At 40.0% G+C, this 24,839-nt stretch overlaps 2 protein-coding genes across 2 annotated transcripts; both read right to left on the reverse strand.

The window, feature by feature from the left end:
- Nucleotides 1-4,718: 4,718 nt before the first annotated feature.
- LOC115587002 (dispanin subfamily A member 2b-like) lies at nt 4,719-8,803 on the reverse strand. The gene is made up of 3 exons (XM_030426538.1): nt 8,785-8,803; nt 5,484-5,726; nt 4,719-5,062 (listed from the first exon to the last, which is right to left on the reverse strand). The coding sequence occupies exons 2-3, from the start codon at nt 5,694-5,696 to the stop codon at nt 4,898-4,900; spliced, it is 378 nt and encodes a 125-aa protein (XP_030282398.1). The 5' UTR covers nt 5,697-5,726; nt 8,785-8,803; the 3' UTR covers nt 4,719-4,897.
- A 2,150-nt stretch (nt 8,804-10,953) lies between these two features.
- LOC115586279 (dispanin subfamily A member 2b-like) lies at nt 10,954-13,006 on the reverse strand. Its single transcript, XM_030425176.1, has 2 exons — nt 12,646-13,006; nt 10,954-11,362 (listed from the first exon to the last, which is right to left on the reverse strand). The coding sequence occupies exons 1-2, from the start codon at nt 12,859-12,861 to the stop codon at nt 11,213-11,215; spliced, it is 366 nt and encodes a 121-aa protein (XP_030281036.1). The 5' UTR covers nt 12,862-13,006; the 3' UTR covers nt 10,954-11,212.
- Nucleotides 13,007-24,839: the final 11,833 nt, after the last annotated feature.

Genomic DNA, 24,839 nt, shown 5'->3' on the forward strand with positions numbered 1-24,839 from the left:
TGTTTCATTTGACTTATTTTGTCATTTTCATTTATTAAGATGTCACCAGAATGCAGGGAATGTAGTCTTTGAATCTCAATTTTTTCAAATGTTTTTGTGCCCCTAAACACAAGCGCCCGGCGTGCAGGTGTATATTTTGGTAAATAACCGCTGGTTCCAAATAGATGCAGAGTCTAATTTTTTTATTCATTTTTTAATCAAGAAAGAAGACGTGACCACTGACAATGCACGTTTTTGTTCTTCGCCTTTTTCACGTATTGTGCTTGCTTTCTGTCAGTTAATATCACATTGATGATCGTCATGGCTCTGGTGCAGCAAAAAAATAAAAAGTACGACTTGAAATTCAAACTTTCTGTCGTAAAATACGCAGAGGAAAACACTGGAGAAGCAGCTGCTAGACGTTTCTCAACTCCAAGAGAGTAAGAGGTTGACGAAAAAATCAAACTGAGCTTCAGCGTCTGTCCCAGGAGGACAGCAACAGGGCCAGGCTGCCTGGTGGAGGAAAGAAGAAGGCTAGCTAGGAGCTTGAGATAAACATGCAGGGGTATGGAGGACTAAATCTGATTTAAGTATAAATAAATAAATGCATAAATAAATGTATAAATAAATGCTGAAATAAATGAATAAAAGTGAAATAAATAAATAAATGTATAAATAAATGAATAAATACATAAATGTATAAATAAAAAGTATAAATAAAATAATAAATAAATAAATGCATAAATAAATAAAATAATAAATAAATAAATGCTTTATATTTATTTCTACATTTCTGTTCACCTACATTTATTTATTTCTGTATTTCTGTGTCCATATGTTAATGAGGTAGGAGGTCCTAACCTCAGTCAAGAGCATGATTGGTTACAGGACTGTGCTCAATTCGGGTCTACTACTTCTCCCTTACTAGGTGGGCTGATTCCTGTACAGGAATGTTGCTGGCTACCAGCAAGCCAGCTGAGCTAACTGTTAGCTGCAGTTGTTGACATTTGTTATTCATGTAGCTCTGGTTTAGTGATGAAATTGACTGGCGTTCATTTTAACTGGAGAGGGTCCCAGGTGTGCTGGTGGTGTTGTTTGAGAATCCCGTCTGGAGAGGGGTCCTCGGCCATGTCCGCTAACCAGGAAAAACATTCTGCTCATCCATTAAAGTCTTGTATATGTGTATTCGTTTTAACGTAGCTTGAACACTTCTATCCACACGGAGATGCCGGGGCTGCGACCTGCAAACCACAAGCACTACAGAGCACAAATCTTCCCAAAGTGCATGTTGTCGGTCTCATATCTTTGTCGTGAATGTCTGTACTCTCGAACAACTCATGGGTGGAACAGTCTGAGACATTTGTTCACACCAAGCGGCTCGAGAGCAGCGTGGAGACCGCTGTTAGCTGTAGCGCTGAGAGCGCAGCCTCCAGGTTAACTTGTGACACAACGAGTATTTCTTTCATTCCACACTGTGTTCAAATGGTTACTTTAAGCCATCCCTCCGAGCCGCATACATCGTTATTAAGCTGAAGCCAAGTCCATGTGAAAACTATACCGTCATACAGCCTGCTCGTCAAACAGTTTGCAGAGTACGTTGACTTCCAGCCTGAACTCAGTGTGAGGTCAGTCAGCTGAAACAAAGTGTGAGACGTCAAGATCAACCTGTGATATAGACACCCGTATCGACCGTCGACCATGGTTCATAGGAAAGCCCAGACATGTATCTCACTCTTATCAAGGTATAACGACGAATATCAGAAGGGTGAGGCTGACTCCTCACCAGAAGTTAGGGCAGGTGTCAGCAAACGTTACTATCAAAAGAGCCATTTTTGCCCCCCCAAGTCCCTCACCACAAAAATCTGTCTGGAGCTACAAAACATATTTGAGAATTATAATAAAGGTCTCAGTTTAATAAACGCAGTCTAGAAAGTCTAACTTAGCCTATCAAGTTTCTTAATAAGCCAAAATGAACATTAATGTATATTTTTACATGATTTGGCAACTCTGCAGTGGGCTACTTATGATTACAGTGAGATATACTTGAACTTTGCATTTCAATTTCAATGATGCCATGTTTTGGTGCATTTATGAAATAAAATAAGTAGCCTACAATAAAAATGTGAAAATGTACCAAATAAAAAGTAGCCTCATTTGATGATAAATAAAACATATAGCGGCAGGCTGGATTTAAAAACAGTATAAGTATATAAATACATTTAAAAAAAACCACAGGACAGGTTACAATTTATTTTAGTCCACGCCAGTGAGTTAATCCTTTTGTTTTTATCCTCAACCACATACAGCGATCAACACCCGGGCTTAAGCATAAAATACAATGCTGTTAACTCAGGATCATTCAATTAATCACAACTTGATAAAAATAGATACAATTCTGTGTGTAGGCTAAACATTTTACGTGGGAGAATATCAGAATCCCTGTAGGCCTAAAACAGTGATGATGATTAAAAAAAAGGATGAATTTTTATGTAAAGAGGCGCGCAGGGAGCCGCTGAAGAGGTGTAAAATAGCTTACCTGTTTGCCAAAATCTGACATGCTGCAAGTGGTATTACACCACATGTGTTGGTCTACTGTGCGGGACTACTTTTGTGAAGGCTGTGACAGCTAAAATAAAGTCCTGCATTACTGACCTTACTGTTTTCTTTCCTTTTGTAACAACTGTGGCTCACTCTTGGTACTGTGTGAGAGCGCACATAGGGCTTGCATTGCATCTTGAATGTAATATTGTCCACCACGTTGACATATGTTGGATTTGTTTTCTGCTGCAGCACAGGGCTAGTGTGTTGCCCATGGGTTGATTTGGTGGTTGTAAATGATGACAAATAGGGAACACAGCCACAATTCTAAAACGTGGATGCTTCACAAACTGTTCAACACAGTAGCAGAAAAGAAACACACACACACACACACACACACGTTTATGCATTTATTTATTTATTCCTGTATTTATTTATACATTTATTTATTTATTTATTCCTGTATTTATTTATATATTTAGTCATGCATTTATTTATTTATTTATTCATTTATTTATTTCAGCATTTATTTATACATTTATTTATGCATTTATTTATTTATTTATTTATACTTAAGTTTAGTCCTCCATAGAAGGGATGGGTTATCAGCAAACGGGTACGCCATGAGAGAGTGTCCTGCAAAATGATCACGGCGATGGCGAAACAAATGTACGCCGCCTATATAGAGAAGAGAAGCTGCCGCCTGGTCACAAATAACACCTGGTCTGTTAAGTGATTGAAACAAATAAACACCCCGGCTATTATTTGGTAATTTATGGTATGATAGCTCTCCGGCCGGGGAGAGAGAGACACGCATCGGCTCAGCCCACAGTGCTCAGCCGCAGACACAGCGGAGAGGTGACGAGACGCGACTCATCATGACTGACAGGCATTAGGGCCACTCGGCATTACATTGCCGACCCGCCCCCAGATATTTCATTCACAAAAACAGGGGCCTGTGGCAATTCTGGCTAGCTGTTTTTTTTTTTTTTTTTTATTCCTTCATGGGCCCCTGACGGCCTCTGGGCCCCGGTGCAGCTGCACCGGTTGCACCGCCGATACTTACGCCACTGGTCCAAAGTGTTTATTACAGGAACCTTGCACAATTCCAACACGCAGACACACACGATTCACAAGAACACGGGTGTTCTCGGTTCACAGCGAGACACTTTCAAAATAAAAGTCCCGCAATTAGCGTCTAATATAATCAGTGAAATAATAACCTGGCTTCAAAGAATATCAGTAAATTAAATGAAAACAAGATGTTCTTATAAAAAATTATCACATTAAAGATCATTTACAGTCGTTACACTAACAGACCGACTCATTCACACACACACACACACACAGAATTATATCTTTATCACGAGAAAACAATCTTTGTTATATCGAGTTAACGAAATACTTAATTCGTTATCACGAGAAAACAACCTTTGTTATATCGAGATAACGAGATAATAAGTCGTTATTACGAGATAACAGTGCATAAAAAAAAAAAGGAAAATCCATGGCCATTCTCGGCTTCCGTAGATTACCACATCTGACAAAGGTTAACAAAAAGGGAACCAAATGCAAGACACAGACGGAGGAAGGTAAAGAGCAAGCCCCACTTGTCAAATAACAACTGTCAGTTTTTTGACGAGTTGGGAGTGAGACTCAAAAATCTTTTTTTCTTACAAATTGCACCTTTAAGGAATATACTGAAAATCAAAGTAATCCAAAGTGTGAGAAACAAAATGACAGGCAACAAAAAAGAAAAGTAAGTAGAATCCAGGAAAATAAACAGTTCTACAAAAAAATGGATAACAAACAATAAAGCCACTGGGAAAATATCCAGAGCACATGGAATACGAGAGGAAGGAGGAACAGGGAGCAGAAAGAAAACAGGAAAACCATGACACATCATTCTCTCACCCACATTTTCTCTGACAGATTATTGTCACCATTTTGTCCTTGTGTTGTGACCTTTGTTATAAATTGGAGTAAGGAGATGGTGCTCCATGCCCCTGTTTCCACTTTGGGTGGAGAAGTTCTTCATTCTAAAATTAATATCAGTAACAGATCAATAGAGTCAAAATGTGTAAAATCATGCCAGTGTTTATTCAACCTCACATCTGGATCACGTTTGTTAGATTTTGAGAGTAATGAACAAGACACCTTTATCACGCACCTCTTTTTAAAACAATTGAAAAGACACAGGCTTTGCTGACAGGAAAAGTGATTTTAATGATGAAGTCTGAATACAAATTGTCTACAATATTTTGCTTGAGAATGCAAACAGGCATAACAAGTTACAAACTGTTCCAGGAGCATAAAGCAGAGAATCACAAGTATCACCAAGGCCGCAGCAGCAGACAACTCCAACACAATTTCAGTTGCTTCATCTGCTAAATGTCATACGGGTTGCAAAGAAAATGTACATGGCTATACAAATTAAAGAAATGATGATGGGACCAATGACTGTGGCCGAAATGTTAAGACAGCGGGCTTTGGAGGCGTAGTGTCGGGCACCATCCAGATCTCCAGCCATTCTTCGGTCTCTTGCCTATAAGGACCAAAGCATATTGATTTTAAAAGTGATTATAGTCTACTCCAAGGGAACTTAAACTCATAATCTCCTGCAAATGCTTTTCATTCTTGTTTGCTGTGTTTTTATTCGATTCTTTTCTCCTTCTTCCATCAGTTCTCCCTATTCGAATACCGCACTGTTCGATTCTTCATCTTCAGAATTTTCTTTTTTTTAATCTTTATTTATCTCAAACTTGTATCTGATTTATTAGTTTTTTCCTTTCTCATGTTTTATAATATCAATCTATCATCATCTATAATTGTTCTCCAAATTATTGTTATCCTGGGCTTGGTAAGGCTGTGTCTCACTTGTATGCATAAAAAAGTTGGCATAGTGTCAGAGATATACTTTATAGTAGATCACAACAAAATATTTGCACATGATTGATGGAACTCACCTTGATCGAGAAGATGAGAGCCGCCAGTCCGAGGCAGAAGGGGTTTGAGTAGACAAAGCAGTAGAGGGACCAGATGATGTGGTCCTTGGGGGGCTCAGAGCTGATGTTCAGAGTGGTGTACTGACCCACTGCAGGTCCTCTAGGCTGTCCAGGGAACCCATCACACCTCTCCTGCAAGGGAACAGGCTCACCCGGTTGACCTGCAGGATTCATCCTCAGCTTAACTGTGGTATGGAGTGCAGGCTGCAGGAAGGTGTAAAAGAACTCAAATGTAACTGTAAGTGGTGATTTCAACAGGAAGCCAATGTCGCAAACTGAAATGACCGCATGGGTGTTGGCTATTGGTTTGACTCCACAGTTTCCCAATGGTTTACAAAACAGAAGCTAGTAAGGTGATATTGCCATGCCCCTTCAAGGCTAATTGAAGCACTGACCAAAGCCTTGCAAGAAGGCCACTCATGTATGACTACATCGGTTGTTCTGACATTTGATCAAATTTCACATTGAAATAAAACATTTTTACCCAATCAAAACTTTCTATATATATAGGGCATGGAAGCATGGGTGGAAAACTCAAAGTCATAGTTGAGCAAAAGTAAAGATATTCTGTTAAAATAGTACTCTGGTAAGAATAAAAGTCACACATATGAATAGTACTTAAGCTAATACCAGATATATTAAATAGGACTAAAAGCATTCATGTGTTCTCCCTAATGAGTTTTAATTTCTCTGTGTACACAAACAAAACACAAGATGCATCTGTTGTGTGTTCGCAGATTACATAACACTGCCGTGGCTTTCTTTTGGTGTGGAATGTGTTAGTATTGGCACCAATCTGCTGTCAGTGTCACAGTTAAGTTCCCTTGGAGTTGACCATAATCACTTTTAAAATTGACTTGCACACCTTATGGATAAATGGTTACTGACAGGTGCAGCTGTTAGAATACAGTTCTTTGGGGGTTTCTTATGTTTTATGTTAAAAATGCCATTATAACACCAACAGTAGTAGTTACCAGGAGGCTCCAGCAGGGGGAGCCTACAACTGTTGAGCTGCGGTGCTGATGTCGGCTGTATCAATTCAGTCGTTATACACTGAGGAAATGTTGACCTGAGGAAAGTTTGTCCCTGCATTTTTCATTCAAACACTCTTCTTTCCATGTTTTCTCACAATAAAAAATAAATAAATTGAGGAATGTAGCAGAACATCCTGACTAAACACTTCTTTTTCAATAGTTTTCATAAACACAGGAGAGAAAACACTCAGACATGTCAGACTAGTGATGGGAACGAGACTGCATATGTTAAAGGGTCGAGACCGAGTCGAGACCGAGACCATAGGTTTTTAAATGCAGCCGAGACCGAGTCAAGACCGAGTCTTTGAGGTGGCAAGACCGCATCGAGACCGATCAAAAAGAGCAGATTTTTTTTCTTTGCTAGTTCACTGTTCAACCCACTCCAGAAGCTTAACGTTAACTGCTGTGTGACGTTTGGGCAAACATTGTATCAATATCTTTCAAAATCGTTGCTGCGCAGCGTAGCACCATGGAATATATTTTCACACCAGCCAATGTTATGATTTTTAAAAAAAATAATATTAAAATACGAATATTTGCAGTGATGTTGATAGGTTTTCAATGTAGTGAGTCCCCGGGAACCACAGGTGGTGAGTTGACTGGGTCCCTGGGAAATTCAATGGGTCCCAACTCCCCAGTTAAGAAAATGTATTTCTTTCTTATATTATTCTATTTCTTAAATTGTATTGAGTGTTAAACTCCTTTGATGGTGGTATGATATGGTTATAACAAACGGATATATTCATGTATGTTCAAAATGTATCTGAAATTAAACAAATAAAATTCCAAATCTGAAAAGTTTATTGCAAAACAACTGTCACAGTGGCATGACACATGACATTCAAATCAAACAGCATTTTTTTAGCAACATAAATAGCACCAAAATAAATTCCTAAAATTCAAATAGTCTGCTGACCTGCAATAGGTTTTATCATGTTTGCGTTCTTCTTTTCCTGCTTACTCGAGAAAAAACTGGATCTCATTGGAAGCGCGATGTATGCGCAGACGCCATTTGGGCAAAATTGCGGCTGCCATTCAATGTAGTTTTCATCACCACCACAGGATTATGTTTTATTTATTTCATTACAGCACGTCCCCTAAATGTTAAAACATAATCGACACGAATGAGCACAGCATCGACAAGTGGAAATGTGGGTTTATTTACTATGAAGTTCGCATTTTTAATTGTTGAAATCAGAGGTGTTTTCAAAAGTGCGGGGGATGGATGTGGTGGTGGTGTTTTTTTAAAACAATTTTGGGTCGGGGGGGGGGATGATAAATGACACTTAAATATTAAATCTGTGTCTATAATAACCACACCCTAACATGTAGATGTGACATCTGTCTTGATTCGTTTAATTATAATATAATATAATATAATATTTATAATAGAAGTCTACTGCAACTGTACTTTTTTTTTTTTACCATTAAATGTTATTTTATACATTATAATATTGTATAATGTTCTGTCATGGACTATGTCACTTCACTGCTAACAGAAAAGAGAGCTGCTCACTGCCAGTTGCAGCTTCTTATCTTGATCTGCAGTCTTTGTTAATTTTTTGTCATGATTGTTATTATTAGTACTTAGATTATCAAAAATCTCAGTTACATGTCAGGATGTGATTATTATAGACAGATTAAATATTTAATTGTCATGTGTCATCACAGTAACAGCGTTACATACATTAGCAGCTGTAAACACATAAAAACATTATAAAACACATCATGTGGTTTGGTGTCGACCTGTTTACTGAACGTAATCAACGTTTATAATCATCAGAGAACGTTACAGGCATTGTTTTTGGTTGCTCTCCGTTTCCAGAGAATTCACAGAGAAGCTCGAGAAGTCTGTGACATTTTCATCCCGGATTTTTGTGAGGAGGGAATTAAACGCCTGTCCAAAATAAACGCCTGGTCTGTTAAGTGGTTGAGACAAATTCACGCCCGGATATTATTTGGTATTTTACGGTAGATCCCGCCTCATCAGCACGAGCTGAACAATAAATCTAACACAACAAGAGAGGCGGGACTTAAGGCAGAACAGCCAATCATCAGCCGGTCAGTCCCAAAGCCGGTGTCATGTTTGAAGCAGCAACAGGAGAGGGAGAGGAGAGGAGGCAGCTGCAGTGAGAGCAGACACAGAGCGACCGGAGAAAGTGACTCCGGCCGCAGTGAGGCGTTTGTGCAAAACTGCAGGAAAAAGTGTGGATGTTGAAATCTCTCACCGGGAAAAGTGTTGGTGTTAAAACACACACATCCTCCACGGGTGCGACGTCCCTGGTTGAAATGAAATCAGCGGTGACGCGATACTTTGTACAGGGGATCACGTTTGCGCCGAGTAGATGCGCAGAGGGCTGCAACAGCGCTTGTCCGGTCTGCTAACAACAAGGTTTTTTTTTTTGCCAGTTACTGTGATTGAACACGAGTTGTTTAATGTTCACAACGTATCGTTTTTCATGGGAAAAATGAGGTGCGTCCCTGGGACGCATGGATAGTGAGTTTAGTGTGTCCTTCAGATTTTGGTCTCGGTCTAAAATTACGAGTCCCCCTCCTTCCAATGAAGGACGAGACTGAGTCGAGACCGAGTATTTTTGCTTTCGAGACCGAGACGAGATCGAGTAAGCCAAAAATGGTCAACTACAACACTATGTCAGACTCAGAAAATGTTTCACGAGCAAAAAAATGAAAAAAAAAAAACAAAAAACATTTGTCACTGAGCACTGAGACAACATGGACATTTAAATGAAATGATTCCTCCTGCTGGTGAACTAATGGAAGAACTTTGTCACACTGTGTCAGGTGTTAAATGGGTCCTTTACACTCGTGTTTTGTTGGTTGAAGTTTGATATTGGGTTATAATAATGTTTCAATGGTTATGGTTGATGGAATATTATTAAGAAAATGTGATATTGAAACTTGCGTTATCTCCATATTGTATTGGATCCAAACTTGAAGTGAAGGTGCTAGTGAAGTGAAAGTGAAGTACACGAAATCTAGCAATTAGACTTAAAAATCAAATTAACAGAAGGCTTATATACATATAAATTTATGAAAGTGATAGGTATGACTTTATGCCACAGATTAACACAAGTTTATGCCAAAGGATAAAATGTTTTGCGCTGTTTGAAGAATTCAAGGTAGAATAAATGTATCATCATAAATCATAAATGTGACAATGTAGATGTCACCAGAATGCAGGGACTGCAGTCCTTGAATCTCAATTTTTTCAAGGACAGGATACCTGGAACCTCGCTTTGGTTTTGAAATCCTCCCTATTCTTAAGGTCTCAAGGTTGGCAGGTCTGGCTCTTTGACTACAGCCACTTTTCTTTCATCAAGAGTCGTGTTCTGTATCCCTCATTAGCTAGCTTAACTTAGTATCACGACAGTCACTTAACTTTATGTTTAAGATAAGGATAACTTATCCTGTTAATCACATTTAGCACATTCGTAACAGCAAAGTATTTTAAAACAACTTCTCACCTTATTTCAGAACGTACAGAAACAGCACAAGAGTCTGGCATTCATCTAATATGTAAATAGGTCAGAACCCAGCTGTGGCAAAGATTCATCTCGCAAGCCCCAATGCAAACCCCATGTCTTTGGAAAGAAAACTATAAATACTTCAAAAAAGCACTTAACTATTATTATTACTGTGTTTTCATACCCAGGTTAATTAAGCAATATCAATATGTAGTACTGTATCCAACATTAAATATATGTTATGCATCTGTCACTTTCATATTATTATTTTAGCCTTATCCTCTTGGTTTTATTTTTGGGTGAAAGACTTCATGATAGCATTGGCTAATCAATTAATTTGATCACATAAAATGATTCAAATGTCTGTGCACACCCAACTCACATAAGCCCCTCGGTACTAACGTGTCAGAGAGAAGCAGCTCCGAAAGTGTGCCCGGGGGTGGCCGCTCCCGAGTAAGAAACTACTTTGGAAACGTTGACTTAAAGTTCAGAAAGAATTGAGTCATTGAGTCACATTACTGGGATTCATACGCTTGTTTTAGAACTCAAAAGAGCTGAAATAAAACATAAACTGGCTCCACACAACTTCTCTAGTGTAAACCAAGTCGTGTCAATTGTAATATTATCGTGCAGTTGATTAAATTCATGCCAATGAAATATGCTCGCACTTATTAATCAGCCTACCTTCGGTGTAACCTTTAGGCATTGATCTTGATTAATTTTCTAAGTTTATTAAGCCCCAGTGAAATTAAATATCCGCCCTTACATGGTAACACTGTGAAAAGGTAGCTGTGGACAATCATACTACAATGTACACATCAAAGAGTTATTGAATAGACAAATTATCCATGTATTTATTTTATTTGTCGAAGTATGAAACTGTTCGACAATAATTGAGACACAGGCTTTGTAGAAAGTATATTTCAATTTAATAAGAACGTTCTGACATTCAAGCGTTACTGCAGAGAAAAGTTAAGGAAACATTAATGACTCCATTATTTCCATTTCAGACTTTTGTAGCATAAATGAAAATTTATTTATTTTCTGCTCAAGGATTTAAGTAAGAAGGTATACAAAGTTATGAGTTCTGCCATGAGCATAAAGCAGAGAAACAAGCCAGGAGACAACTTCCAGTCACCCCCTGTGATAGGAGTTGTAGGAGCTGTATCTGTCACTCGCCCCCCACCTGTACGGCTACAACAATGATTCCACCGAGGACTCCAATGGAAGCCAGGACAGTGGCCACGATGTTGAGGCAGCGGGCAGTGGAGGCGTAGTGTCTGGCACCCTCCAGATCTCCAGCCACCTTCCGGTCTCTAGCCTGGGAGGACCAAATCACAACAATTTTTTAAAAGAAATTAATGCACAACATCAGGGGAATTATGAATTGATCACTGATCATAGGCCCAATCTCATAATTTTCTGCTAATCCTTCAGATTCTCAAATGTCATAGCTTGTCTCCTTTTTCCATCCATTCTCTCTTTTTTCCAAGTTTTTGTATGTTCTATCTTCCCCTTCAAGAATGTTCTTATTCTCATCTATTAATGTATTTTTTCTTATCTTTTGGAGTTTTGGAATATTTTTTTAAGCATTAAAAACATCTAAAATCATAGATATAACAATATTCATCATGCCTCTAACTGTCCTCTGAAAATTCCTATCATGGTCTTGTTGAGGGCTGTGCTTTCGTCATTATTCACGTTTTAGTCAAGTTTACGCCTAAACGTACCCAAAACAAAGAGGATGTTCTTCTCCAAAACCAAACAGCACATCAACGCTGACGTTTTCATTAAGACTGAGAAGGTTGAAATAGTCAGTAGGTCTAAGTAATGCTGGCGTAATGCTCGACTCAAATCTCAAGTTTCAGTCACATGTCAAAAGGGAGTAGAACTTGGCAAATTTTCAGAGACTGTCTTTTCAAAGGATGCTGCCAAGACATTTATACACACCATGATTCTCTCCCATATGTCCTATTGCATGACATGATAGGCTGGGAAACTGTATTTAACCACTGGAATCTCTGTATAAACATTTTTGGACCAAAAACAAATGCAATATCGCCACTGTAGGATTTTAGAGAAACATCATCTTCTGAGCTTTGAGAACTTTAAACTATTTTCAAATGCGTGTCTTCTGCATAGAATTGTAAATGGTTCGGCACCACCTCCATTACGTTATTTCTTAGCCTTTGCTCCACAAAATCCACAAGAACATCTTCCACAGATTGTTCTGTACCCATCTGTCACTTTGCCTCTGGGCAGTCAGCTTTCTCTGTGAAAGCCACCACTCAGAATTACACATGAAGATGTGTAATTCTGTCCACAGCTTCAAAAACAAACTAAAACATTCTTATATCACTGCATTTAAATTGAATAACATACGTGAAGTTTTCATTATAACCTGCCATGGGACTGCAGATAAATAGGCTCTGAGCTAACTCTGGTACAATGCATCCAATGGCAACATTTATGTTTAATAATGTACGTGGGCCCTCTACAATTAAAGATGAATTCAATTACATTTCCACAAACCATTTGGCCTTTTCAATAACTGTTGTTTTTTTTTTAATTTTCTTGATGTGAGAGATTAGCCCACAAACTCACCTTGATCGAGAAGATGAGAGCCGCCAGTCCGAGGCAGAGGGGGTTTGAGTAGACAAAGCAGCAGAGGGACCAGATGATGTGGTCCTTGGGGGGTTCAGAGCTGATGTTCACAGTGGTGCACTGAACCACTGCGGGTCCTCCAGGCTGTCCAGGGAACCCATCATACCTCCCCTGCAAGGGAACAGCCTCACGCGGGTAACCTGCAGAATTCATCATTGTTATCTTAATTGTAGTCTAGAGTGTGCACCTACAGGAAGGCGTTCAGTGGTGTGTGTGGAATGGTGTGTGCTGATTTCCTTTTGAGGTTTGTTTGTTATTTTTGGGTGGTGGAGGGGTAAGTGACGTCTACATCCTTAAGAAAATGTCCTGAAAAGTTTGTACGATCTGTATTTAAAATATTCCTCTATGGTATAGAGTGAGATGCATCTTGATCAATAAGCTTGAAATATAGATAAGAGTCCACATTAAAATCAGTGTGGAAACTAGACAAGAAACTGATGCCTGTATGCAGGGTGCAAAACTGTCCACCAGCCTAATGGTCAGTGAATCTTTAAATTTTACTAGCCACTCATTAGATGATTGTTTTTGGGGGCTGGTGAGTGAAGAAAATCTAACAGACAGTTGCATACGTTATTACATCACTTTTTGACAGGTTGGGTACAAGACTGCAAGACTCTATAATAATCTTTGTCACACTGTTGTATTGATCAGACTTAACATTAAGCTACGTTTATATTAAGTAAATAGTAACACCATACTAGTGGAAAACATTTTCCTTTAGTTCCTACACCTTCTTAACCCTTAAGAGTTCCTAGGGACATTTTGTCCACTCAGTTTTTTATGTTCATGCCATTTCAGCTGTGTTGAATTTTAAAACTCAAATTTTTATTCATTCAACACATTGAGTTCAAATTTTTTTACAAAGACCCTGAATCCTTCCTACACCCTACCAGGAAGGAAGACCCTCTCCAATGTCAATCCTCAATTATATTAAAGATGCCATGAGAGTGTTAAAGTGAAACTCTCTCCAAAATGCAACCTGGGCTTATTATGTTAATGTATATGAGTCAAACCTTTGTGTAAAAGCATAATTACGATAAAAGAGGCACTTTTAAGATTGACCGTTCCGTTTTCGGCTCAAACTCATTTTCAGTGGGAGTGCATGTGGCACTTTTACGCTAGCATCAAAATCGCTATTCTTAAAACACTGAGAAGGCTCGACACTGCATGAAACTGCTCGTAGTATCACCAGGGTCTCTTCGCATAGCTCAACTGAACCACATACACTCTACCCAGACGTGTCGATCCCCGAGTACGTCTGGGCTGCCATGACGACGGCTAGAGGAAGAAGCTACTGCTAACGTGAGTTGTTCAAAAACTTTCTTTTTAGTAAACTCTTTGTGTACAAACAATGTTCTCAATGCTCGTGTTCATGTGTAGAGACCCTGGTGATACTACAATCGGCTGACCTGGTGGAAAAGTACAACATCTATGCAAGGCTGACTCGTCTGATGATGGACGGATTCTGTGTTGTCGCAACATCTGTACCATCTGAACACGTTTTCAGTAAAATGGGGCAGCTCATCTCTGCGAAGCGAAGCCGTCTGTCTGCCTCCAAGGTGCAAAATCTGATGTTCCTGAATGCAAACCTTGAGTGAGCAGTCAGGCTTCTCCAGTTTTCCAGAGGTTCCTGGGTTTTCTTCACCTTAACCATCACTGTTGGGGTCAAAGAACGCAAATTTTAAGTGCTAATGTTTTTTTTTTTTGTTTTAATGATCATTAAAACTTTTTTCAATTTAAATCTATTTGATCTCAGAATTATATCATAGTCAAAAAAGAGATGTTGAAGTCTGTGTGTTCCATAGTTGACAGTAGCTCATTCAGTGTTGAGGGATTGGCCAGGGATGGCCTATTCTAGCCTAAAGTTAAAGGAAAACTCAAATTTGTTATATTGGCTTTGATTAAGTAATCAAAGGTTATGCTACTCTTGCGTTCTTAATAGGGTAACTTGTAACAGTATCGAATTACATTTCCAAAGTAATCTTTCCATACTGGAGCTGAGTGCTGAATAAATGGCACACACTGTTGCGTGGTCAACTAGAGAAAGTGTCTTTTGCTCCTCTTAACACATTTTCCACAATACATTAAATAAATTGGTTGTCATGATCCCACCCAGCCAATCATTACAGGCATGTTGGAAATAATAGGCTGGACGTAGCCCATGTATTGCCTACGACTGCCGAAGCATATGCCACTGCCACGCTAAGCGTGAGGCAGAACACCCAGTAGCGCCGAGATCGAAAAGTGGCTAAAGGTATGTTGATTGCTGCTCAACGGCATACCGATCCCCAGACTGACATACAGATTCTCGGAGTGGTATGCTGCTATTATGCCGCTGTTATTCCACCGACACATGACGGTATGTGCCGCTTGAGATTGTTACGGCACTGAGAGACTGTTGGATGGGTACCGCTCCCTGATGAATATGCAAATGTAATGCCACTGGGCTGGTTTGACGACAAGTACAGCCGTAAACGTATACTTTTTTTTGTCTTTATTGACAATGCTAACTTAACATTTTACTGCAAGTAATGTTATGTTGTTGGGATTTTACGCGTATAGACAGTAATTACACGTGGGACTCTTACGATATGATAGTAAAGTAATATGTCTAAATGTCCGCCTATAAACTACTTAAAGCTAATGAAAGCGCTAACCTTCGCTAACATGGCTAATATTAGCCCAGCCACCTTAGCCAGTCTGACTAATCGATAGCAGAACTTTTGAGCCTGCCAACAAAACAATACTTAGTGACGGGTTTTCATTATTACGGTGGCTGGGCTAATATTAGCCATTACTGTCTATAATTACTATCTATATGCGTACAATCCCAACAACATAACATTACTTGCGGTAAAGTGTTAAGTAAGCATTGTCAATAAAGACAAAAAAAAAGTATACGTTTACGGCTGTACTTGTCGTCAAACCAGCCCAGTGGCATTACATTTGCATATTCATCAGGGAGCGGTACCCCTCCAACAGTCTCTGTGCCGTAACAATCTCAAGCGGCACATACCGTCATGTATCGGTGGAATAACAGCGGCATAATAGCAGCATACCACTCCGAGAATCTGTATGTCAGTCTGGGGATCGGTATATACCACTCAGAGAATCTGTATGTCAGTCTGGGGATCGGTATGCCATTCTAGGGATCGGTATATGCCGTTTAGCAGCAATCGACATACCTTTAGCCACTTTTCGATCTCGCTGTCACTCAGAACACAAGCGTTACGCCAGTTTATTTCTTTAATCTTATTACTTAAAGTAGCTAACAGTCCAATGTGGCAGCTAGTCCATCCTAGCCAACGTGTGCCTTCAGAAAGAGGTTAACTGCACATATGGTAGGCTATCTAATCTCTGAGCTAAAGAAAAGCCTCAGGTTGTTTGTGACATCGTTTCGACCAATAGCTGAATTTTTGCAATAGGCACAGCTGGGCTTTTTCTTGTTGAGTAGCCTGGTTTTTAATACTATTACTTGACACATTGTTCCTTTATCTCAGGTATTTTTAACTTACAAACTTACAGATATTGACTCACCTTTCAGGATAAAGTCAGCTGACGAGCGGGCAACATCCGAACATCAGGCGCTCATCAGCAGAAAGGAAGTTGTAAGGCCTGAGGCCATGCTGAGGTTCTGCTGACGTCAGTTGCACACAGGATTTCGTTCGTAACTGTGCATTACATGTTTCACCGCTAAACGGCGTTGTACCGGAAATGAACCGAACGAACGAGGGGACGAACCATATGAACGATTCTTCCCGCCGAACTGACCGATGGGAACTGAATCTCAACATCAAACGATGAAATCCACCTCTGACTCTGACCTCTGTCGTGCCGCGTGTTGACTATGACCTGCCTTATACAACAGCGCCCCCTTGTGGCATAAAGAGCAGTAGTATATCTGTTGTATAACAAACGTGTGAAGTGTTACTGTGAAAGCTGAGAGAATGTGGTCTGTGTGAGAATGTCGTGGAAAACTGAAGGTATTTTAGTAAATTCAGGTTTTCTGTCATAACTTTCACATGAATATGATACTATGCACCTGCATTCATCGTTAATCGTTTGTCCTGATTGCCAGTAGTCACTGCTGCAACGTTATTTCATAAATCAATTATAACCAAACTACTATTACCTTGACAACTCCTTAGTGTTGTAGTCAAGACCACACCAAACAAGACCAAGACATTACTCTTTCAAATATGTTTATTTGGAAACCAGTCACTTAATAGAGAAATTGACAGTTGACAATTATGTTTCCTTGTTTTTTACCAAAGGCAAGAAAAAGTAATCCCTGACAAAAAGAAACGACTAATGACAAAAGTGAATAACAAGTAAACAAGCAGAGACCTGCATCGACAAAGCAGGTAAAACAAAAAGGACAGGACACACAAAAAAAAAAAAAAAAAAAAACGACAGTGCATACCCTCCCCACAACCTCCCCATCCCCCAACCCCCCTTAGGAGTGCATCCAACTAGGGACTCAATCGGATTCTCTTTCGAGATGAGAGATCAAAGGTTGCCAGATTTTATCAAAATCCCTCAACTTGTCCTTCAGAATAAATCGGATTCTCTCCAAATGTAAAGTTTCTATCAAATCAGTCAGCCAGTGCTTAAATGAGGGGACTTCTTTCTTCCTCCAGTTAAGTAGGATCAGTTTTTTTGCTGTTATAAGACCATACGCCAAAAGGTGTTGTTGTGCATTGTTTAGCTTCCTTAGCCCCACAGATGTTCCCAGAATTATTAAACTAAGATCTGGGTCCAGTCGAATCCCCAAAATCAACGAAAAGAAATCAAATATTTCATGCCAGTAGATTTGAAGTTTGGGGCAGAGCGCGAAACTATGAGATAGGGTAGCCTCCATGGACTCACATTTCTCACACAAAGGAGAGACTTCAGGAAATATTTTATGAAGCTTCGCTTTGGAGTAATGTAGTCTGTGCAATATTTTAAATTGAATCAAACAGTGTCGGGCGTTTATGGAACATTCATGAATGTGCTCCAGACTCTCCTCCCACACACTAGGAGGTATCAGGGCTCCGAACTCTCTTTCCCACTCCTCTTTTATCCTGTCCATCTTGGGAGGGCACATGTTTTGTAGTATCTCATATAGTTGCGAGATTATGTAGCGTGGATTAGGGAACAGATTAAATAAACTCTCTATCTTGTCTGGGCTTGCCTTCTCGAAATTAGGGAGGTGTGTTCTGACATAATTCCTAATCTGAAGATATCTGAAAAACTGATTCCTCGGTAAATTAAACCTTTCTTGGAGTTGCTGGAAAGAGGCAAAAGTCCCCTCTATGTATAGGTTACCAACAACACAAATCCCCAATCGTTTCCAAGTGGAAAAGGCCTCATCCAGAACTGAGGGAGTGAAAGAGGGATTTGCAGTTATAGGTAGCAGAAATGAAACTGCCTTAAGTTTGAAATGATTCCTTAGTTGTCTCCAAATCCTAATTAAAGCATAAATTACAGGGTTATGTTTAAAACAAGATCTATTAACTGGGACGGGAGATAGTACAACAGCTCTAATAGAATAGGGTAGACAGTCTTCCCGTTCCATCTCTAGCCCATCATAGGGTATTGGGTTGTCATCTAACCAATGTGCCATAGAGCGTATCCCAGTGGCCCAGTAATATAAAATAAAATTAGGCAGCGCCAGCCCCCCATTAGTTTTGTGTTTACAAAGATGGTCCTTCTTTATTCTATGAGACTTGTAATTCCATACAAAGGGGAGAATGATTGAGTCCAATTTAATGAAAAAAGATTTGGCGAGGTAAATAGGTAGGTTCTGAAAAAGATAAAGTAGCTGAGGGAGAAAAATCATCTTAATAGCATTCACTCTGCCCAGCAAAGAAATGGGGAGTGTTTTCCAAAATTGTATATTATTTGCTAACTTATTTAACAGGACGGGGAAATTGGCCTTGTAGAGATCATTAAACTTCTTGGTAATTACTATTCCCAAATAAGTTAAACTGTCTGATGCTATTCTGAGAGGAAACTGTTTGAGCCAATCTTGATCTGCAACTTGTACTGGTAGTAGTTCGCTTTTGCCCCAGTTAATCTTGTACCCGGAAAAACTACCAAACAGTTGAAATGTTTCCAAAATTGAAGGAATTGTTATCCTGGGCTGCATGACAAACAACAAAATGTCGTCCGCGTACAATGAGATTTTATTCTTGGTGTATTCTGTATTGTAACCATGTATATCTGAATGCAAACGAATAGTCTCGGCCAGCGGCTCTATGGCTAACGCGAACAGTAGAGGGCTAAGTGGGCAGCCCTGCCTCGTGCCCCTACCCAGCCGGAAAGGATCAGAAAGAGTTTTATTAGTAAGTATTCTGGCCCGGGGGCTGTTGTATAAGAGCTTAGTCCAGGACACAAATTTATCACCACAGTCGAATTTCTGCAAGACCGAAAATAAGTATGCCCATTCGACCCGGTCGAAAGCTTTTTCAGCATCCAAACTGAGGATAATAAGGTCCTTTTGGGGAAGTCTGGGAGAGTGCATGATATTTAAAAGACGTCTAAAGTTGTGGAAGGAATTTCTTTGTGGGATAAACCCAGTTTGGTCCGGGTGAATCATCTTGCACATAAATGCATTAAGTCTTCTGGCCAATGTCTTGGCTAGAATTTTTTGATCCGAATTTAATAACGAAATTGGCCTGTAAGAACCCACTTCTTCCAAATCTTTCCCTTTTTTGGGAAGGAGGGTGATAGTGGCTTCGGTCAGCGTCTGGGGCAGTATTCCATCCTCATATGACTGGATGTACATTTTACGCAAGTAAGGAACCAGCAATCCCCCAAACCTCTTATAAATCTCATTGCTGAGTCCATCAGGGCCGGGGCTTTTACCGTTTTTCATTGAACCAATGGTTGCCAACAGCTCTTTACATGTGATGTCTGCTCCTAAGGTATCGCGGTCTGCTTGACTCAGTGACGGGAGATCACATTTATCTAAAAATGTCTGCATTGTTTCTCCTACAGAGTTAACCTCAGACGCGTATAGTGTTTCATAAAACTGTCTAAATCTATCATTAATATCCTTGGGAGATGTAAGGACACTTGAACCAGACTTAATTTTGTGGATAGTCCTGTCATTCTCAAATTTTCGTAATTGTCTCGCCAGTAATTTGTGTGGTTTATCACCGAATTCAAAATATCGCTGTTTTGTAAAAATAAAGGCTCTACAAATCCTATCCGATAATATCTTGTTAAGTTTAAATTTAAGAGTCGATATTTTTGTATGTTTTTCTAGTGAGGGGCGCAGGGCGTTCTCTATATCGAGTTGGCGGATTTCTTCTAGTTGTTTTGCCTTGTTACGCTTCTTGAGAGAGGATTGAAAAGAAATAATGTGCCCTCTCAAGTAAGCCTTGAAGGCTTCCCATAACAGTGTAGGGGATGTGTTTTCATTGTCGTTAGTTTAAAAAAATAACTTAATGTTTGAATCCAGATATTCACAGAACTTTTTATCTGTGATGAGTTGAGGGTTGAATCTCCAATTCCTCTGGGCAGGTGCATTCTCGCCAAGCTGTAATGAAAACGATGTCGGGCTGTGATCGGAAATAATAATATTGTGGTATTTTGCATTGTAGGAAAATGGCATTAGTTTACCATCCACCAAGAAAAAGTCTATCCTGGTATAACTATTATGTACTTTAGAGTGAAAGGAATATTCTTTTCCAGTAGCATTAGAAATCCGCCACACATCAAAGACATTCATATTTTCAATATAAGATCTCAGAAGATTAGAGGCCTTGGTAAATTCCACCCTCTGTGAAGAAGACCTATCCAAATAAGTGTCCAAAACTAGATTAAAATCCCCACCAATTATTAGATTAGTGCTGGAAACATCTGGAATCAGATTTAAAACCTTTTTGAAAAATTCTGGATCGTCATTATTTGGTCCGTATATATTCAGTAATGTTACAGGTGTAGAGTGAAATTCCCCCACAACCATGACATATCTCCCATCTTTATCTGCTATTGTAGACAGATGTTTAAAGGGGACCCCCCTACGGATTAAGATGGCTGTGCCACGAGTTTTAAATGAAAAGTTGGAGTGATAGATATGTTGTATCCACCTACACCTGAGCCTAGCATGCAAGTCGTTCTTCAGGTGGGTTTCTTGCAAAAAAATGACATCAGCCTGCAAGGATTTTAGGTGGGCGAGCACTTTGCCTCTTTTAACTGACTCGTTAACGCCATTAACATTCCATGAGCAGAATGTTATATCATCCCTCCTGTTGTTATTATTATGCATTACGTAGGGTGGTTGCAGGCATCCATCCCTAGACTCTCTCCCCTCTCTGCTGGATATGTATAGCTATGAGTTAAATGACACTCCATCGGCCCTCCCACCCATTCCCTTCCCCCTCCCACCCAAGACACAGATAAACAGAAAAACAAAAACATCAGAAAAGCGTGGTTTAACCTCTCTAACAGAGAAGAAACTCTAACAACCAACTGTGGTTGAACTCTTAATCTTACACTGGCTAGTAGCCCTACAGTCGTTGAAATTCCAACAAAACCTATTCAGTTACAAAAGGGATTAAATATCCCCCATTAACAGCATTGAAAAGATATGTAAACTTCCATGTCATAGCAGACCTTATTGAAATAAACACAAAACTCCGGGGCTTACACTCATTCATAAACCCCTAGGATTAACAAGGTGTCCCCTCCTCTGAGTGACTTAAAGCCATGCTGTCCCTGCTGCGCAATAACATCCAAAGAAATAATGTAATTGTTCGTCATTTAAATTGTTCAAACTACCAAATGAAATAGCAGATATGCAGGCAGAAAACAAATAAATACATAAGTAGACTAAATAAATTTTTTTATAAATAAAAATATTTCACATTGTAATAGGAAGGGGGGGGGACTGAAATCCAGGCCTATAGCAGTCAGAAATAATAATACTGATTATAATATCAAGGCCTCATTGAGTTCCTAAATTCAGTGACCATTCTGTCAAAGTAATATTGTTACCATGGTTGTGGCTATGTTGTTATTATGTAATTGTCCATAGGTGGTTTTTAACAATACTTCTGGTCTAGTTGTCATTTACCTCCAGTCTTTATCAGAAGTGAATGGGCCATGCCCTTAGATGTGCACCTCAGGTATCACCCTGACCGAAGTGGCGCTCAGCATACAGACGGGCCTCCTCAGGGTCTGTAAATGTGGTCTCTTTACCATTATGTGTCACTCTCAGTTTGGCTGGGTATAGGAGACCAAATTTGACTCCAGGCTGGTCGCGCAGCAACTTCCTGGCCGGAGTGAAGGCGGCTCTGCGTTTAACTACAGTTGGTGGAAAGTCTCTGAAGACTTGGATTCGCTGCCCTCGATATGTTAGACTTTTGGATTCCATGACCTTTTGCAGGATGCTCTCCAGCGCGTGACAGTAGTGCACCCTGAGAATCAGGTGCCGAGGTGGCTCGTTGTCTCCGGGACGCTGCCTCAGGGCTCTGTGGGCTCGGTCGATCACTGGTTTTTCATCCAACTGTAAAACCTCCATAAGCAACTGGGCCACGAAATCCCTGACTTTCTGGCCATTTTCTTCCCCTTCCTTGACTCCTGCGATTCTCAAATTCTGACGCTTGGATCGTCCCTCCAGGTCCAAACATTTCTCTGACAACTGTTCAACTTGGCCGTGTAGCTGTTTTACCGTAGCTTCGAGGTCCATAACAGTATCAGAAGTAGCATTAGCATGAGCTTCTAAACTTCCCAGTGCATCACTTTGGGAGTCTAGTCGGCTATTTACCACAACAAATGCGGCGTCACTTTCTGCTTTCAGAGCGGCAATTTCAGATCTCAAAGCCGTACTCACAACAGCAATCTTCTCGTCAATTTTGTCGCAAATGTCAGACTTAGCTTGGGACAGCTCCGCTTGCAGTGATGCTATGGCGGCCAACACAGCTTGAATGTCCGAGCTCGGCGTACTCAGAGCCGCGTCCTCTCCCTCACTCTGGACCGGTGCTTCAGTCGGGCCTTCATCTTCGTTCGGCGTATCCCAGGACTTCCCCGCTCGCGTCGGCATTTTCCGCTGTGCAATGGGCACTTGGAGAGTTTATGATGAAAAATTCGGTAACCGGTAGGTCGGATGTCACACAGGTTTTGTTTTAAATGTAATTTTAACGTGAAATCTGTAGGAGCTACAGCGAGACGCGTCCTGTCTCCTCATTGCTCCACAGCGCCCCCCAGACCAAGACATTACTGAGACCAGAGAATAGGAGACCGAGACTAGGCCAAGACATTTGCAGGTCAAGACCGAGACAAGACCAAGAGCTTTCTTTTGAAATATTGTGTTTTATATTTTACCCATACATTATTTTATCAGCCAATATTAACCTATCACAGATCAATATCAGCGTATATATTGTCTGAATACCTCATATTCAAAAACTACAAATACAGAATGGAGAAAGTCACCCCAGCAGAGTGCGTTTCAATGGGGGATAAAACAGCTGGTGTCAGGACTTGTAACAGCTACCTCACTAATGGTTAAACCATAAACCAGCATAAAAAAATAAGCCACCATGTTCTGAACAGACACACTAAAAATACTTGGTAACATTTAGTTTTAGAACATAAATAGCAAATTTACTAATCTTAACTTTCAGAAAAAACTAATCTCTGAAAAAACTTGAAAATTACTGAAAAAAAACATGTGCGTCTGCTGTTTTATTCCGCCCTCCGCACGGCATCATACCATGAATGTATGAAGAGAACAAGATTCATAGCGGGCACGTTTCAGAAGCGGAGCCTATCGCCTGCCAGACTTTGTTGATCTGGTAATTCTTCGCTTCTGCACAGGGTGTTTTATTGTAAAAATTGACCGGATGCTCTAATCCGTTCCTGTGTCTCTGACTTCCTGTTGGCGCGATCTGCTCTGTGCAGCTTGCTGCGGCTTTCGTGAAAAATAAACCAGGCAGCCGAATCGCAAAGCAGCCGTGCCCGGCTTGACTCCACTGTGCTCCGGAGCTGATCGCGGCCACTTGTAATGTGTAACACACTATCTTCTGCTAGCGGATGGAGACTGATGTCAGGATAACAAGGGGGGGGGGGTGCATTTTGGTCATTTTGCTATCTAAGGGGACGGTGTCGCATCCCCCCTCAAATCGTCTACTACGAGTTGGCATAGCCGCTTTCCTCCTGTCGTGACGCCACGCCACCCTGCACAGAGTATGTCGTCTCCATACTGTGTGCAGGATGGCGTGTCACTCTAACAACGACACCGACGAGACAAGACCAAAAACCTCAAAAAGACCGATCTCGAATATTAGAACACCACAACTCCTCCATCATCATGGCTAGCATAATAGATGATAAAACCTACACCTGGACACTCATCGTGGATCATCAAAATACCTGTTACACAATAACAACAATAAGACATTATTATTATTAATTAATTAATCAATTCAAATTATGAGATGGTCCCGATACACGATGATAAGCCTGCATTTAACCGACTGCACTGTTTAATTGCATCAAAAGGCGCATGAATTACGAGTGCGAGATAAAAAAAAAAAAATTAATTAAAAAAAACATCCATGTCACTTCCAGGGCTCCGAAAGTAACACAAATTAATTAAAAGAAAAAAACAAATTGCAGATAGAGAGCCACTTCTGGCCTATTTTTTAGTTCAGACATTCATGGTCCCCAGAAGATGAAGCTAAATGTCTTTGTTGACATAATATCAATTCTTCTTATGTAGCCCAAAATTTGACACTGTCAATAAGGGCTTGTTCACATGACTGTATACTGCTGTTTTGACACTAAGCAAGTTTTTTTAATCTAGTTTCAGTGGAACGATAACAAAAATTAAACAAACAGCAAGTGAACAGCAACTAAATTCTGCAAATTTTTGAGTGTACTGTTCATCCACACTTTTCTTGCATGGCGCAAAAATAAAAGGTATTTAATCTCAGGAAAACTGTTTCGATGGCTCTTAAGTTTAACTGGCTGTAGCTGCATGTTTGACACCTCTCCCCACACACATTCTACCACTTCCTGTAAATGGTAAAGATTGTCATTTTGTAACAAAACATTACTGGGGCACATACGCTTGTTTTAGAAATCAAAAGAGCTGAAATAAAACATAAACTGGCTCCACACAGCTTTACTGTTGTAAA

This window comes from Sparus aurata, chromosome 8 (genome assembly GCF_900880675.1).
Source record: "Sparus aurata chromosome 8, fSpaAur1.1, whole genome shotgun sequence".
Taxonomy (NCBI): domain Eukaryota; kingdom Metazoa; phylum Chordata; class Actinopteri; order Spariformes; family Sparidae; genus Sparus; species Sparus aurata.

What these genes read in the sequence shown, in the direction of transcription:
- LOC115587002 (XM_030426538.1), bottom strand. Translation starts at nt 5,696, where the DNA reads ATGAATCCTGCAGGTCAACCGGGTGAGCCTGTTCCCTTGCAGGAGAGG. An exon ending in CTCTCATCTTCTCGATCAAG is followed by an intron (nt 5,063 to 5,483) that starts GTGAGTTCCATC and finishes TGGTCCTTATAG; the next exon opens with GCAAGAGACCGAAGAATGGC.
- LOC115586279 (XM_030425176.1), bottom strand. Translation starts at nt 12,861, where the DNA reads ATGATGAATTCTGCAGGTTACCCGCGTGAGGCTGTTCCCTTGCAGGGG. An exon ending in CTCTCATCTTCTCGATCAAG is followed by an intron (nt 11,363 to 12,645) that starts GTGAGTTTGTGG and finishes TGGTCCTCCCAG; the next exon opens with GCTAGAGACCGGAAGGTGGC.